Source organism: Phaenicophaeus curvirostris, chromosome 9, assembly GCF_032191515.1.
Source record: "Phaenicophaeus curvirostris isolate KB17595 chromosome 9, BPBGC_Pcur_1.0, whole genome shotgun sequence".
NCBI lineage: Eukaryota > Metazoa > Chordata > Aves > Cuculiformes > Cuculidae > Phaenicophaeus > Phaenicophaeus curvirostris.
Genome location: NC_091400.1, coordinates 6,462,402 through 6,476,831, shown reverse-complemented (window position 1 = coordinate 6,476,831; position 14,430 = coordinate 6,462,402). Strand labels below are relative to the sequence as shown.

Below are 14,430 nucleotides of genomic sequence, written 5' to 3'. Positions count from 1 at the left end.
AGGTTCTGCAGCAGATTCCTGGAAAAGAGACCTGAGTTTAATGAGGTGTCACAGCAGCATTCAGGGGCAAGGGGAGCTTGAATGCTCTACAACTACCTAAAAGGTAGTTGCGGAGAGCAGGGTGCTGGCCTCTTCTCCCAAGTGACAGGGGACAGGACAAGAGGGAATGGCCTCAAGCTCCGCCAGGGTAGGTTTAGGCTGAATATTAGGAAAAAATTTTCCACAGAAAGGGTCATTGGGCACTGGAACAGGCTGCCCAGGGAGGTGGTTGAGTCCCCTTCCCTGGAGGTGTTTAAGGCACGGGTGGACGAGGCGCTGAGGGACATGGTTTAGTGTTTGATAGGAATGGTTGGATTCGATGATCCAGTGGGTCTCTTCCAACCTGGTGATTCTATGACTCTATGGGACCTTAGTGTCTGCAGATAGGCAGGCACTGAGCTGTGGGCAACTTAAAATCACAGGAACATGAGAACAGAGTAAGGCACGAAGCCGCAGGGTTTGGCTCTTTCCCCAAGAGTCTTCAGATGCCCCTCTGGTGATGCTGTGAGCATTGGTGCATCTACTCCAAGTGAGGACCTTTGCCATCTCCCTTCCCCACCACTAGCAGGGTGCAGACCTGCCTTACCTGGGCAGTCAGAGGCAGCATGGTCCCAAGAGCCCACCCAGACCAGGGGTGCCCTTCCCCAGCACCAGGGCTGTGTTCCTGCAGGTAGAAACCAAAGAAAAGGGCAGGAACCAAGAGAAACCACTCCTGACCCTAAAGACACCAGACAACACTGAGGTCAATTACCATCACCCCAAACCCACAGGCGGGCAGTGAATTCCCTGTCCCCACCTGGTCCCTGAAAACCACAGCAGGGATTAAAAGGAGGTGGGCAAACACATCCACAAAGACCAAGATCTCCCAGGAGATGCTCAGCACAGGCCTGGCTTACCCTCAGCCAAAAGGCTGGCCAGGCACTGCTTTCTACCAAGCTGAATAAGATCAGCTTTCTGCTCCTGTTAAGCTTCATCAGCTGGCCCATGCTGAATTATTTAAAAACCATCTTTTATTAATCTAACGTGGCTTTTTTTTCACTCGACCTCTAGCGAGTCACTTAACCGCTCTGAATGGATTGCACTAGCTTCATCCCCGCCTGATGACACTGGAGGTGAGAAGAGGAAAATACCACTACTCTGCTGCTGCTTCTGAAATGTTTCAGCTGCCAGCAGACCAAAGGGGTCCACTGAAGAACCAGAGCACTGGATTTACCCTCATGCTTAATGGGAGGTCTCAGCTAAACATACAGATCACATTGCTGGGTTATGACAATTCTTTTATTTAGAAAACACCTGCTAGGATATTGTACATACCTTTAAAACTAGCTCAGCATACCCCTAACGGCTAAAATACTGCCAGCAAGGGCACAGGGGCCAAACATCGGCACTAAAAAATTGGGCACTGAAGGGAACATATTCCCAGCCCAGCCCCTTCCAGTGTTCCTCATCACCCATTGCTAGCCCTCTGGGTACATTCCTAGGGATGCCCACAGTACCATGTTGCCACGAAAGAAGATGCCTGCTCAGGAGAGTCCAGGTCTCCCAGGCACAGTGCAAGCTCCTTTGAAGTTCTGTCCCACCAAGAAGGGATGTGGCAGAAAGTCCCTGCACGGGTGCCAGGACACCTGTGTCCAGTCAGAAGCAGAGGTGCCAGGAGAGCAGAGAGCCTTAGGGCTCCGGCAGCTCTGGAACTGAGATTTGAGGATCTACACTCTGAGACATGAGCACCTAAATGAGGTTTATGCCATCAAAATTCCTTCCACACACATGCAGGATCAAAAAACGCAGGCTGAGAAGGAGTTTGGGTAATAGCCTAATCCAGCATCTTGCCCCAGCGGACCAGCCCAAAGTCTTTGCTATTCCACCTCGAGCAAAGTGTGGTCCAGCATGGATGGTAAGCTTAAAGATTAGTGACTTCATCAGTTTATTCCTGCTGGGGATCTTGCCCCAGTCATTGAAAGAGCTCTTAAGAGCTCACACAACCTTCACAAGGTATGCACATCCTTATATTTTTATTCCTCACTTGCCTTTTAAACACCTATGGCATGCAAAATTCGTGGAGCAGGGACATTTCTGTCTGATGTGTGATGATGTATGAAATCTCACAGACGTAGTACTACCCCAGCGTAAGTCACGGGGAGGTGGCATGACCCTGAGCATGACACCAAGCATGGTCAGACACACCAAGTAGCAAAAGAAGGAGCAGATCGGGTAAAGGTGCCCGTGGGACAATAAACCTACCTATCCCTCTCTTGCTTTACGTGGCTGGAGAGAGGCCACAACTAGCCATGCCCACGAATCCAGTGTGCTTTAAATTGCATAAAATATTCTACATAATTTAACTAAGTAATCTTGTGCTGACAAATGAAATCATATCTACTCCTGTAGCAACAGAGTGGATTTATTTGTCACTCTAGGTTATAAAGCAATGTCAGGATCTTCTAGATAAAGCAAGACACTGCAATATTGATAAGATATCTGAATTTGGTTTATAAATGCAACATGAATTCCTTTCTCTTCTATAGGGAACTAGATCAAACCCTGCTAGGACACAGGCAGGCAGGGCCTTCAGCTCCAAGTAGATCTTTGGTTTGACCAAACAAAGGACCTTTTCCTCAGTTTCAACTCACTGATGAGGAGATTTTTGCAAATGAGACACCACTAAGTATCTACCTTCCAGGCCAAGCAACTGATTTCTGAAAGTGACATGCAGAGATCTGGGCAGGGCAAAGGTGTGACAAACGCAGACACCAGGGTCTTACTATTCCCAAAGTTGATGAACTGCCTATAAAATAAGCCAAGTTGCATCCAAAGGAGAGTTGTAGAGAACCACAGAGGGAGACACAAACCCTATTTCTATAGAGAAAGAATAGATAAGAAATAATCCAACCAGCATAAACTGACCAGCATGGTAAGTGATGGGTCTCTCAATGGCCCATGTCTACTTTACAAGACTGTACTTGAAGTTCATAATAAAATTCATGATATTCTAGTCTGTCTCTGGTCTATTCTAACTGTGCTGCAAGCTAACAGCTGAGGGCTGAGAGCTTGCTTTTGCTCTGGCTTTCCTCAGGTCTGACAAAAAGGGAAATGGAAATGCCAGCTTCATTAAATTTTATTATAGGTTTTCATCCCCAATTAAGCCACCACCATCCATGCAGAACACAAGCCCAGCAAAGGCTCCGAGCTGAGCACCTGCAGATGCCACAGGCAGGTTGCTTCCTCCCTGCCAAAGCAGGATCTCACCTGCTTAATGCAAAAGTATTTGCTGGCGCTCTGGTCAGCAGCACTGCTGGTGCCATACGGACCAGTTAAGCTTCTTAGCTGTGTTCCCTTAACACTGCTGGGAGGAGTCACTGCCTCTCAGCATTGCTAATACAGAGAAGACCCAAGTCAGCACATGCATAGAGTACACATACAGATCCCTTTTCTCATGTCTTTTGCTACCTTGTGACTGCACTTCCATGTCCCACATATTGCCACTGATCGTATCACCTTTACTCCTCTTGCTGCTCCTCTCACAGTCCAAAGCTGCCCACTTCTCCCTGGAGAAGTCGGGGTTGCCTTCCAATGGCTCAAGTTCATCGTTGCTGATAAAGTACTTGATGTTTCTGCACACCACGCTTATGCGTGGAGGCTTCCCTGCAACCGGGCTTCAGCCACGGGCACCCCAAGCCATGGGCAGAGCTTCACTCCTCACTGCAAAGGCAAATTCTCCATGACAGAGGCACAGGCTGAAAAACACTGGCACGGATACTAACATAAAGGGATTTAAATCTTAAATCCCCAACACAATTTGGTTTTAATGAGCAGGACAAACATGGAATTCCTGAGCACTGGATGAGCCCTGTGCTCTTCTCCACCAAGTAGCTCATGCAAAGTTCCAGCACCCAAACTTCCAGCAAGACACTCGGCAAAGCAGACTCACCTGCCAGCAGGGTTTGGGGACTGGAGTCCCATACCAGTTCTGGTGGCAGATGCACAGAGGCACCAGCCTGCACAATCAGCTGCCTTTCTTCAGGCAAAATGCCATTTTTCTTCAAGTTTTCTTCCTCTTCATGAGGTGAGATGTAATTATTTTGCATAAAGCAATGCTGTTTGCTTCCCATTTGTGTTTGCCTGCCCACTGCCCTGAGAAATGAGAAACGTGGGAGAAAACCCTTCCCCAGCTGAAGATGATAACGGCAGGGGAGCAGGAGTGACAACCCACAATGAAGCGGTACCTGAAATCCCAGCGGGTTGTGGCTGAATAAGCCCAGAGGAAAGTGGACTATATTCCTGTGTGAGCTGACAAAGACGAAGGGCCCAGAGTAATTTAATTCCTATCCACAGATGATGCTCCCATGTAGCTCTGGCCTTTGAACACTCTCTGGCTTTCGGAAGATGTTCCAGACTTACTGCCCACATAAACATCCACTGGGGCTGCTATCTGGGGGGAAGAGGGAGCTAAATATTTAATTTCAGTCTATTTCATCAAATATTTAATCTATTTAATATTAATTAAATCATGGGCTGAATAAACAACAGCTCTTCCTCCAAACATCTGATAACTTGAAAATGCCAGGTTACACCATCCTAATTGAGATGGTAATGATTAAGGCAGGGATCCTGTTTGTATACTCTCAGTTGCTGGAATTGCTGTGGTGGGTTGTTGACCTCCTCTAGCTTTTTAGGATGAATATTTTTGGAGCTGGACGCGCAGTAGCATCATCTGGTTTACATCAACTATTTCCATACCCTGCTTCACCAACTCTCACTTTCCATGAACTTCATTTGTACCCCGACAAGCGTATACCCTCATCCTACCTCCAGACATTGCTACATCCTCAGCAGTAGGCACCCCTGGAGCGAAGATGATAAGAAAAGCTATTTCACCAAGAGGAAATAAAATCTAGGCCCCTCATGGGTGGACGTGGCTGGTGTGAACCATATGCCAGTGTCTGGACCACCTTCCCGACACAGCTGCACGTCTTGGACCATCACCCAGCAACATGGTCAGAAACAAGGCATTTCTGGGGATGATGAGCAGCAGCTACAATCGAAACAGATCATTTCCACTGCAAAGGGTTTAAGCCAATTAACACTGAGCTATAAAGGCAGCTGCCATTGCATCTGCCACTACAACCATCTTATTTTACTACAAGGAAACCTATTTTGACCAAACCCCATTCATACCAGTCACACCAGCCAGAAACACATTTTCTAATTAGCCTTAGTAGAGCCAACAGTGATGAAAGATTACCCTACATGCAACTCTACTTACCTTGCTTTCCTCAGTGCATGCCCAATTTAGCAGAGCAGCATTTAGGTTTTCTTTCTCTCTCTGCAGCACTGTTTTAAAGCTATCTCACCCAAACGCTGACTGGTGTTGATGAAAGTAATTACACTGCTGTTCAAAATGTATTGGATGCAACTTCATTATCCTCAGACAGCAGTGCCAAAGGCCCTATGATGGTAAATCTTCCAATGTAGCCAAGCCAAATTGTTCTGTTTAAACTGGCCATTTTAACTCTTCTGGCCCCACAAAATTGTGAAGCTGGCTTAAAAGACACAAGGTGTTTTGAAAATAATAAATCGAGGATTACTTTTAACTAACATCTCTGAAGTTTAAATCTTTGGGTCGTGCTCAGGTTGCACCCATAACGAAGAGAAACAGAAGGACTTCACTGCCTTCCCACATCGAATACTTTGTTCACTTGGGTCACATCGCTGCTCTGTATTCAGGGTACCAGAAGGAACAGAAAAACTTACTAATGCAGTTGGACTCCCTTGTAGAAATGTGCCCTGTCTGGGTGAGGGCACAGCAGAGCTGATGAACAGGGAGAGGCTGCGTTTGTGCAGCTGCAAGGCTGCAAAGCACCAGGCACAGCCATACCTAAATTAACAGGAAGCTCATTCTGGCAAACCTTGTTCAAGGAGCCATTTCAGGTCAAATATCTGCATCACAGAATCAAGAACTAACTCAGTTTTACATAGAGACGGCTTGTCACTCGATTACCCAGGGATCAGGATTGCAGGGATAATTGCTAGGAGACAGGATGCTCCACTAGGGTGTATATCAGCATCCTAGAAGCCAAGCTGCACAAGTCTGCTGCATTCAGGGTCCAACCCTGCGGGTTTTGTTCTGGAATGGGAATAATATGTCCAAATTTTCCTGCTGCCAGAAGTTATCGTGGTAATAAAAGGTGAGAATTCAGCATTTCACTCTTAAAGAAGTTCAATCAATTCAGAAAAGGAGAAGGTTGGAAGCAGTGTCTTAAATATTTATCTGTACATATATTTATTTTTTTACCGGTGGAATTTTTTAGTAGGACTTTAAGCTTTATATCTTCAGATGAATGCTTTACAGCAACTCCATGTGTGCAGATGAAGGCAAAGTAGCCTTCAGCAGGAATTATTTTATCAGAGATGTCCAGTGGTGGGAAGCTTGCTCTTTTCTTCCTGTGAAGAGCAATTGAAAAACAAACAGGAAAAAGGTCATAAAGGCATGGTCCAGCAAAACACAACTGCTTCAATCAGCAAAGGAGCAATCAATGCTTTCCTGTAGCAGCTGATTTAAAACAAATGTTTCTCATCTCTGGGAGAGAACCCTACAGCAGGTCAGAGAGCTCTGGAGGACTTCGAGGCTGCTCCTGCAAATGCAACGCCCCGGGCTGTGTCCAAACCAATAGGGGGCCAAATGCTGCAAGCAGGGCACACAGGAAAGCAGGGATGCTCAGACCAGCTCATCTCACCTCCTGATAAAATCCATTCACCCCATTACTCTCACACAGAGCTAGTTGCTGGCTTTTGACTCAAACACGTTTTTGAAAGCCATCCAGACCTCCCACTGCAGAGCATCACTGAAGGGAAACACATGTCGGTGGAATTTCTCCATTAGCGCAAAAGGCACCAGTGGCCCTAGGAAATCCCTGAGTGTCTAATGAGCCCCAAGCCTCCCGGGAACGGTCCTTGCTCCCCCCTATTTCCTAAAACCTGCTACAGGCTGCCCTCAGAGCCACAGTGGGAGAGCACGATGTTAGATCCAAGCCAGCACGGATGTTATCTCCAAACTTAGCCAATGTAAAGTTGACCATTACACTACCAAACTAGAGCCAACTTAAACAGTTTTAAGCCAGTTTAAGCCAGTAAGTTTATAACTTTACCAGACACTTACACTCAAGTGAAGGAGATGCTTTCCTGCTCACTTTTATGGCTCAACCTCGTGCCTCTTTTGGGGGGTTGAGTGCTGGGACTCAATGCACATCTCTGTGCGCCTGGCAGTGAGATGATGTCGTCACACCATGATGATCTTCTTTGGGAAATGAGCACTCCTAGAGGACAACTCAAATGGCCAAGAAAGTTACCCAAGAAGGAAGGTAGGTTGAATGACTGGCTCAAGCATCAGCATCTCCATTCAACACCTCCCAACATCCTCTGCCCCACAACACCAGGTCTCCTGCTCCTCTGCTTGCAAAAAATGTCCCTCTTGGGACCAGTCATGGTCTGACCCAAGGAAAATGTGTTTTACAGTGCCCACCCCAAACTCTACTCACCAGCCTCTGCCCTGGGAACATTTGGGAGTGCACCATGGCCTAGTGCAACATTACTGCAGCGTGACCCCACAGCTGGAATTTCACCTGGGCTTCCCAGGGCTCAGAATTTGACCCCATCTGTTCACAGAGGGGTCAGGATCCAGTCCTGGAGCATTCTTAAACTGAGTACTAGTGGCTAATGCAGGGAGTGGGCTCCCCGCTAAACCTGTTCTCTCTTCACTCCATTTCTACAGCTCGGGATAAGGCACAGCAATCACAGCTACAAATATTCAGCAGGTCACAGAGATGTTACTCTAAATGAGCTACAAAGAGCGATTCACATCAGAAACCATGAGGCAGCTCCAAGTGTAACTCTGCCAGGGCACCGGCTGTAATAAAGGAGCAATCTCAGCAGATTTTGAACTTTTTCCAGTGGTGAAAGAAAAGGGAATGTTAGGAAATAAAATAAAACAAAGAGCTTCAGCTGAGCAGAGCCTCATAGGCAGCCAGGCAAGCGACTCAACCCACAAGGACATCGCAGTGCACGAGGTCCAGCAAGTCTTATGGTAGGAGATCCTGGGTGGGACAGCAGGCACTTAGGGCACAGGACAGCTGATAGATAACAGGCTGAAACTCACGGAGGCTCCCCTCAGGATGAAGAAACATGTTTTGTGTGAGCAGAGTGATCCAGGCCATACCCATCCCTCACTGGAACATCTTGGAGAAGCTCCTCTGCGTGACCAACTCCTTGTTCCCAGGAGAATGGGAGCCAAAACCCCAAATGCATGTCAGCAGGCAGAGAGGCTCGGGCACAAGCCCTGGGCAGGCAGTCACCAGTCTCTGCAAGGGCAAACCTGCTGCTCATGCAGCTCCCCCCTGGGGACATTTCGGGATACTTGCCACGTCTCACTTGAGCTGACACATTTGGCCTCTCCTCGGCGTTCCCGCACAAGGGGAAAGCTGTGGAGAAAACACCTCCTGGGTCAAAACTGGCAGTGGCACCTCTGCCTGCCGTTCGCTGTGCCAGCCTGGATGGCTCCCACCCCACAGGGAGGCAGGTCTCCCTCCCCACCCTCACACCATTAACCTTTCAGCCCTGAGATAAAAGGTTATAAAAAACAACCAAAGTTCATTACATCTCCTAATGTGTCATTTGCATGGGAATGAGGTAAGAGCAATGAAGCAGTTTTCTCCTTAGAGGAGCGAATCGGGAAGGGGGAATAGCTGGGCACCAGGACCTGGCAAGGGCAGTGGAATTCAGCCTTTCACAAGACAGGGCACGCACCAAGTGGAGCGAGACACAGCTACATGTCCCAGGAAAGCCCACGGCAACACAACCTCTGGTTGAGAGGCACCAAGGCCAGTCCCCATCTACCAAAGGGAAAGTGGCAGTGGTTTCACCAAGCACTTTCACCACACAGCCCGTGGTGCCCAGAGGTTGCTGCAGCTTGGACATGCCCATCCCCAGCACGCATGGAGAGCCCAGGGCACAGCTGAAAACAAAATGACCAACAGGTCAGGGGAAATGAAATAAAAGCCTGTGTCAGAAAGTGGGAAAAGCAGCAGGATGGTGGAAGTTCAGGCACTGGCCACAAGGACTGGCAGCTCTGTCATGTCAGATGCAGGGAGTCACTGCCCCCCGAGTAAATAAACCCCTTCAGCATTTTATTTGACTGGGCTGAACCATGAGGGCACAAGATTTAGAGAAGGACACAACCCTGGAGGTATCATTTCAGGGTTTTGCACCTCCCCTTTACTTTCGATGGAAAACTGAGAGCAATCAGACATTTCAGCTGTGCAAAGCTTCACCAGCTGGAAGACCAACAAAGCCCCAGTCCCCCAGCCCCAAAGCCACCAAAATACTCTACTGTCTGTACTAGTGATGCGGCCACGTGGACATCAGACATTCAGAGGGATGGGACAAACACAACCAATGGATGCTGTATTACCTCCTGCCCCAGGCACCAGAGCCTACATTTCCCTCAGAGTCTACTTTGAAAAACCCTCCAACAGGGCTAGCTGAGACCAGAGGATGGACAGCCCAGATTAAGCCCTCCTGGCCTGCAAGGACCACCACAAGGTGAACAAAAGATTCATCTCTGGGCCATCGCAGGGTGCCCCACACCCAGCAGCAACGCTGCTTACAAGCCCTGGTCCAATTCCCAGTTTGCCAACTGCCTCCAACCATGACCTCAGTAGCAGTGGCAGAGCAGAGCCATGAGACCTGTCCCCTAGCCACTCCAGCACTGGGCTCTGGTCACTTATTTTCCCACCAAACAAGAAGCAGTGCAGGGAAGCAGGGTGACTCCAGGCACCCCAGCGGCAGGAAGACCAGTAGCCAGAGCTCCCAGACCCGTGTGTTTGACCCTGGGCAAAACAAAGCACACAATAAAACACATACAGGATCAGTACCTCATGTCCCCCTCTACCTTTGGAGCTACCTGGCACTCGTGACAGGAGAGCCCAGCAGAAGCCAATAGCGAGTGGACCCGGCATCTTCAGGGAGGCAGGTAGTCACAGGGCAATTCAGCTGGTGGGAGAAGGATCCCCCACAGCCTTCCTGCAGGGAGGATCTTGGCAGCACTGGTCTAGGGGTAAGCAAGCCCAGCCGGCTGGCTCTTGGTGTCAGGAAACAAAGCCCCACTCAGACGGACTCTCCTGCATACATTAATAAATATTGCCTGCCAGCCTAATCATTCATAATCCCATCTGCAACCTAATTATTAAAAAACCTTCTCAACTCAATAGCTGTAAAAACGCTGCACCAGCCAGACATTCCCAGCAGTAGTGCCAGGCTGCATTTCCAGGGAGCAAATCACACCCTGAAACTCTAAGCTTTTCTCTTTAAGAAGCACGTGAATGCTCTTACTGTGGCACAAAAGGCGGGGCTGGGGGGGAAAGGGAACAAGAAATATCAAGGACTCATCTGTTATTATGCCATTGCAAAACAAACCAAGCCATTGTTCCCTACCTGGCGTAACAACACTTTTCAGAAAACATGAGTGTTTTCCCCAATCTGTTCTTTAAAAAAACATCAAGACCGAAGCTGCCGGAGGATCGGTGAATAGCTGGGGAAAAAAAAAACAAACAATAAAACAGCTAATAGACCATCCAGAGGGTTTTCATAATTGATCTGTAAACACTCTTTTATTTAATAAAAATAATCATCCATTATAGCAACTTCTGCTCGTGGTTGTGGCTTTGTTTTTTTTTTTCTTTTTACAGTAAAGCACAGTTTATTTGCTTTCCTCACCTCTTGAGGATTCAGTTCTGAAAACGCAAGTGAATGTAAACATTGCTCTCCAGGTCCCAGGATGCATCCAGGGACCCTTGGAGTTAATTACAAAGTCAAAAGAGAGAGCAAAATCAACAAAACACTTCCCAAAAGTAGAAAGGTATTTTTTTAAAGTCTCTTCCTGTGCAACATACAACTCCAGAGAAGGCAAATTCATCTTATACATAAGACTTACACAAACTTTGCTTTCTCCAAACAATTTCTACGACTTGCTAATATTGGATAAAGCTTTTTTTCATAACATTAAAAGGCTTGCAGACTCATTTATTGTCATGGATCATAAGTTTTTCCTTTTAATATTCTCCAGAAATTTCTTCACAGCACAAGTATGTTAGATTTGTTCTGTCCACTTTCGTATATTTTCTTTAGCAGAAAGAGCTGAAAGACATTTCAGGGAAGGAGCGTCAAAGCAGTACCAACCCTCTCTCCTGCTCCAATCTCACCATAGTTACACATTTCTCTTTTTAAAAAAGAAAAAAAGCTTAATTACACTATAAAATACAGGAGAAACTGTCAGTTAAGTTTCCCATTTCAGAGTTTTGCCCTGTATAAGACTGAAAGAGGGATGGTTTAGTATTTCCTAGGAAAGATGAGACTGGCAGACTGGAAACTGAACTCTTCTCCCTTAATTCAGAAAGGTGGAACAGCCTCCGCCCACAAACCCCCTATTCCTCTGCAGGAAACCCTGCAGGAGTTAAACCACCGCAAATCAATACAAACGAGATAACTTGATATATGGAGCCCTGCTATTTGCTTTGAAACGTTCTCTATTTACAGTTGGAGGTGGGAGAAGCGAGTTAGCATCAAACACATTCAGGTGCTGCAGTGTGGTATAAAATCAACCGAGATTTAACTCGTGGGTAGCTTGGCTGGGTCCCAAGCCTCACGGTGCACGGGAAACAGCCTGTCACTCCATCGCTCAGGACATCGCTGCCTGCACAGCAAAGCCACCGCTCCGCCAGGGTCTGCTTTAATGAATAACAAGAGGACAGTTACCACCTCAGCTATATTACATCACAGGCAACATAGAAATTAAATAGAATTAGGTACAGTATAAAAAATAACAACAAAAATAGCCATTCTGCAGAGGTCTGTGATCTTAAGCTTTATAGGCAAAAAAGAAATGACTGGACATCAGAAGTTCTGGTAACATTATCAAACTGTCAGGTAGGGGGAATGGCTCTGGTTGTTCAGTGGTTTCAAATCAGGTGGAGGAGTTCAGGAGTGGGAAGAGGGACTTATAAGGTGTAAAAGATAATTAAAGCATTCACAGTTTCAAAGCTACTTGCCTTACAAAAGTTAAGACATTCAAATCCAGGGATACAATACTGTATTTTACAAGGGGGTTAAAATTAATTACATATACAACAGTAAGAAAAAAAAATACACAACAAAATAAAAAGGCAACACCTCTGGGGTGGCATACTCCTCCTTTTTTCATCTCACGGAGCTGCACATTTTTTGTCTCTAAAAGAGTCAAACTGAGCAGTCATGAAAATATCCACTGAGAGATTCTGGCAAAAGAACAGAAAAGCTAACAAAAAAAACCGAAGCAAGTCAAAAGCCATCCTCCCCTGGAAAGCTGAATGCCACGGCTCAGATTTCCACTTGCCTGCTGCTCCTTGCTCCTGCTGCCTGGCATTTCCACAGGCTCATCTCGGGTTTTAAAGGCTTCCTGCTCATGAGATGAACGAAACCATCCCATGCAAGCACAGCCCAAGAGAGCCATGCCTTACTCTCCTAACAAAGTCTTGAATTAGTCCTGCCCATAACCAAGGGTCCCTCAAACAATTCTTTTCCTCTCTATCCTGCAGAGGATCCTTTTGAAGGCCCGTCTGAAGTCATGGTTGAAAATGGTATAGATGACGGGGTTCAAGGAGCTATTGCAGTAACCGAACCAGAAGAAGAATTTGAAGAGGGTTTCGGGCACAGAGCAGCTCTTGCAGACGGCCATCAGTGTGTAGGTGAAGAAGAAGGGAAACCAGCAGATGACAAAGACCCCGATGACCACTGCTAGCACAAAAGTGAAGCGCTTCTCCCGGTTCTGCCTGCCCCTCCACCGAGACCCTTTCGTGTTCCTCTCCTCCTCCACCTTTGTGGGTAAACTGTCCCCAGGCTTAATCTGGCTCAGCTTAGTCTTGGTCTTTCCCCTCGATGGTCTCTCTGACTTCTTACACTGGTTGTTCTCTTGGTGCTCGGAGGAAGAGGTCTCCTCCATGTCTATGCCATTGACCTCTCCCTCCTGCCCACCGCCACCTCCTGCTGCCTTCTCCCCATTGAGCTGGGCTGTGGCCGGCAGGTCCTCCTTGTCAGCCAAGCCGTTCTGCCTCTTCTCAGGGCGCTCTGCCCGCTTGTTCGGTGGCACCCGGGTTCGTCTCTTGGCTATCTGGTAGATGCGGACGTAGACCAGGATCATGATGAGGCAGGGGGCAAAGAAGGAGCCGATGCTAGAGGAGATGATGTACCACTTCTCGTCATTGATCTTGCACACTGCCACCCCTTGGTCAGCCTGCTGCCCGCTCTTCTTCTCAATGGAGATGAGCGGCGGAAAGGAGATAACGGCCGAGATGACCCAGACGACGAAGATGATGCATTTGATACGGCGGGGGGTGCGCTTGAGGTTGTACTCGATGGCTTGCGTGATGGACCAGTAGCGGTCCAGGCTGATGGCACACAGGTGCACGATGGAGGAGGTGCAGAAGAGCACGTCCAAGGCCAGGTAGATCTCGCACCAGACTTTGCCGAAGTACCAGTACCCCATCACCTCGTTGGCCAGGGAGAAGGGGATGACCAGCGTGGCCACCAGGATGTCGGCCGAGGCTAAGGAGACCAAGAACAAGTTCTGGGGGGCCTTGAGCGCCCGGCTGGTGAAGACGGCGATGACCACCAGGACGTTGCCGAAGACGGTGAAGAGCATGAGCAAACCCGCCAGGCTGATGAGGGCGACGGCGGCGTGAAGGGGGTACGGGGGGCCCCAGCCCTGCCCGGAGCCGCTGTCGTTGAAGGTCCCGTTGGCCCCGGGAGGCAGGTAGCCCTCGTCCTCCTCCAGCTGCCGCCGGTACTCCATGGAGGAGAAGAACCGGCCCCTCTCCGCGAACGGGCGCTCCGGGTTAAACATCCACGGCGGCCGCGGGGCCGCCCCCGCCCGTCCCTCCCCTCCCTCCTTCCTTCCCTCCCTCCTTCCCTCCGCCCCTGCCGGCGTTTGTCCGCGGCTCCCGCCTCGCTCGCCGCTTTATAGCCCCGCGTCAGCCCCACGTGGCGAGCGGAGCTGCCCCGCGCGACAGCGCAGCAGGACGGACACACGGACACACCCCGCCCCGCGGGGGCTTCTCTCACACACACACAGAGAGAGAGAGAAGAGAGAGAGAGAAAGAAAGAGAGAGAGCACCGGCTCCTTCTCGCACACCCGCTCCCGCCTCACAGCCCTCGCACGCGCAGCCCGCCAAGGGCTCCGGCTGAGGCGCGGGGACAGCGGCACCTGCTGGATGAGGGGCCGCGCTGCAGCCGCCGAGAGACCCCGCGGTGGCACCGGCGACACGCGTCTGTCGGGGGCTGTCCCCCCCCCCCTCCCCACCGCGGGGG

The 14,430-nt window shown here is 49.0% G+C and overlaps 1 protein-coding gene across 1 annotated transcript; it reads right to left on the bottom strand.

The window, feature by feature from the left end:
* Window positions 1–10,681: 10,681 nt before the first annotated feature.
* Window positions 10,682–14,003, bottom strand: ADRA2A (adrenoceptor alpha 2A). The gene has a single exon (XM_069863586.1). The coding sequence runs from the start codon at window positions 13,964–13,966 to the stop codon at window positions 12,632–12,634; it is 1,335 nt and encodes a 444-aa protein (XP_069719687.1). The 5' UTR covers window positions 13,967–14,003; the 3' UTR covers window positions 10,682–12,631.
* Between the last annotated feature and the right edge of the window lie 427 nt (window positions 14,004–14,430).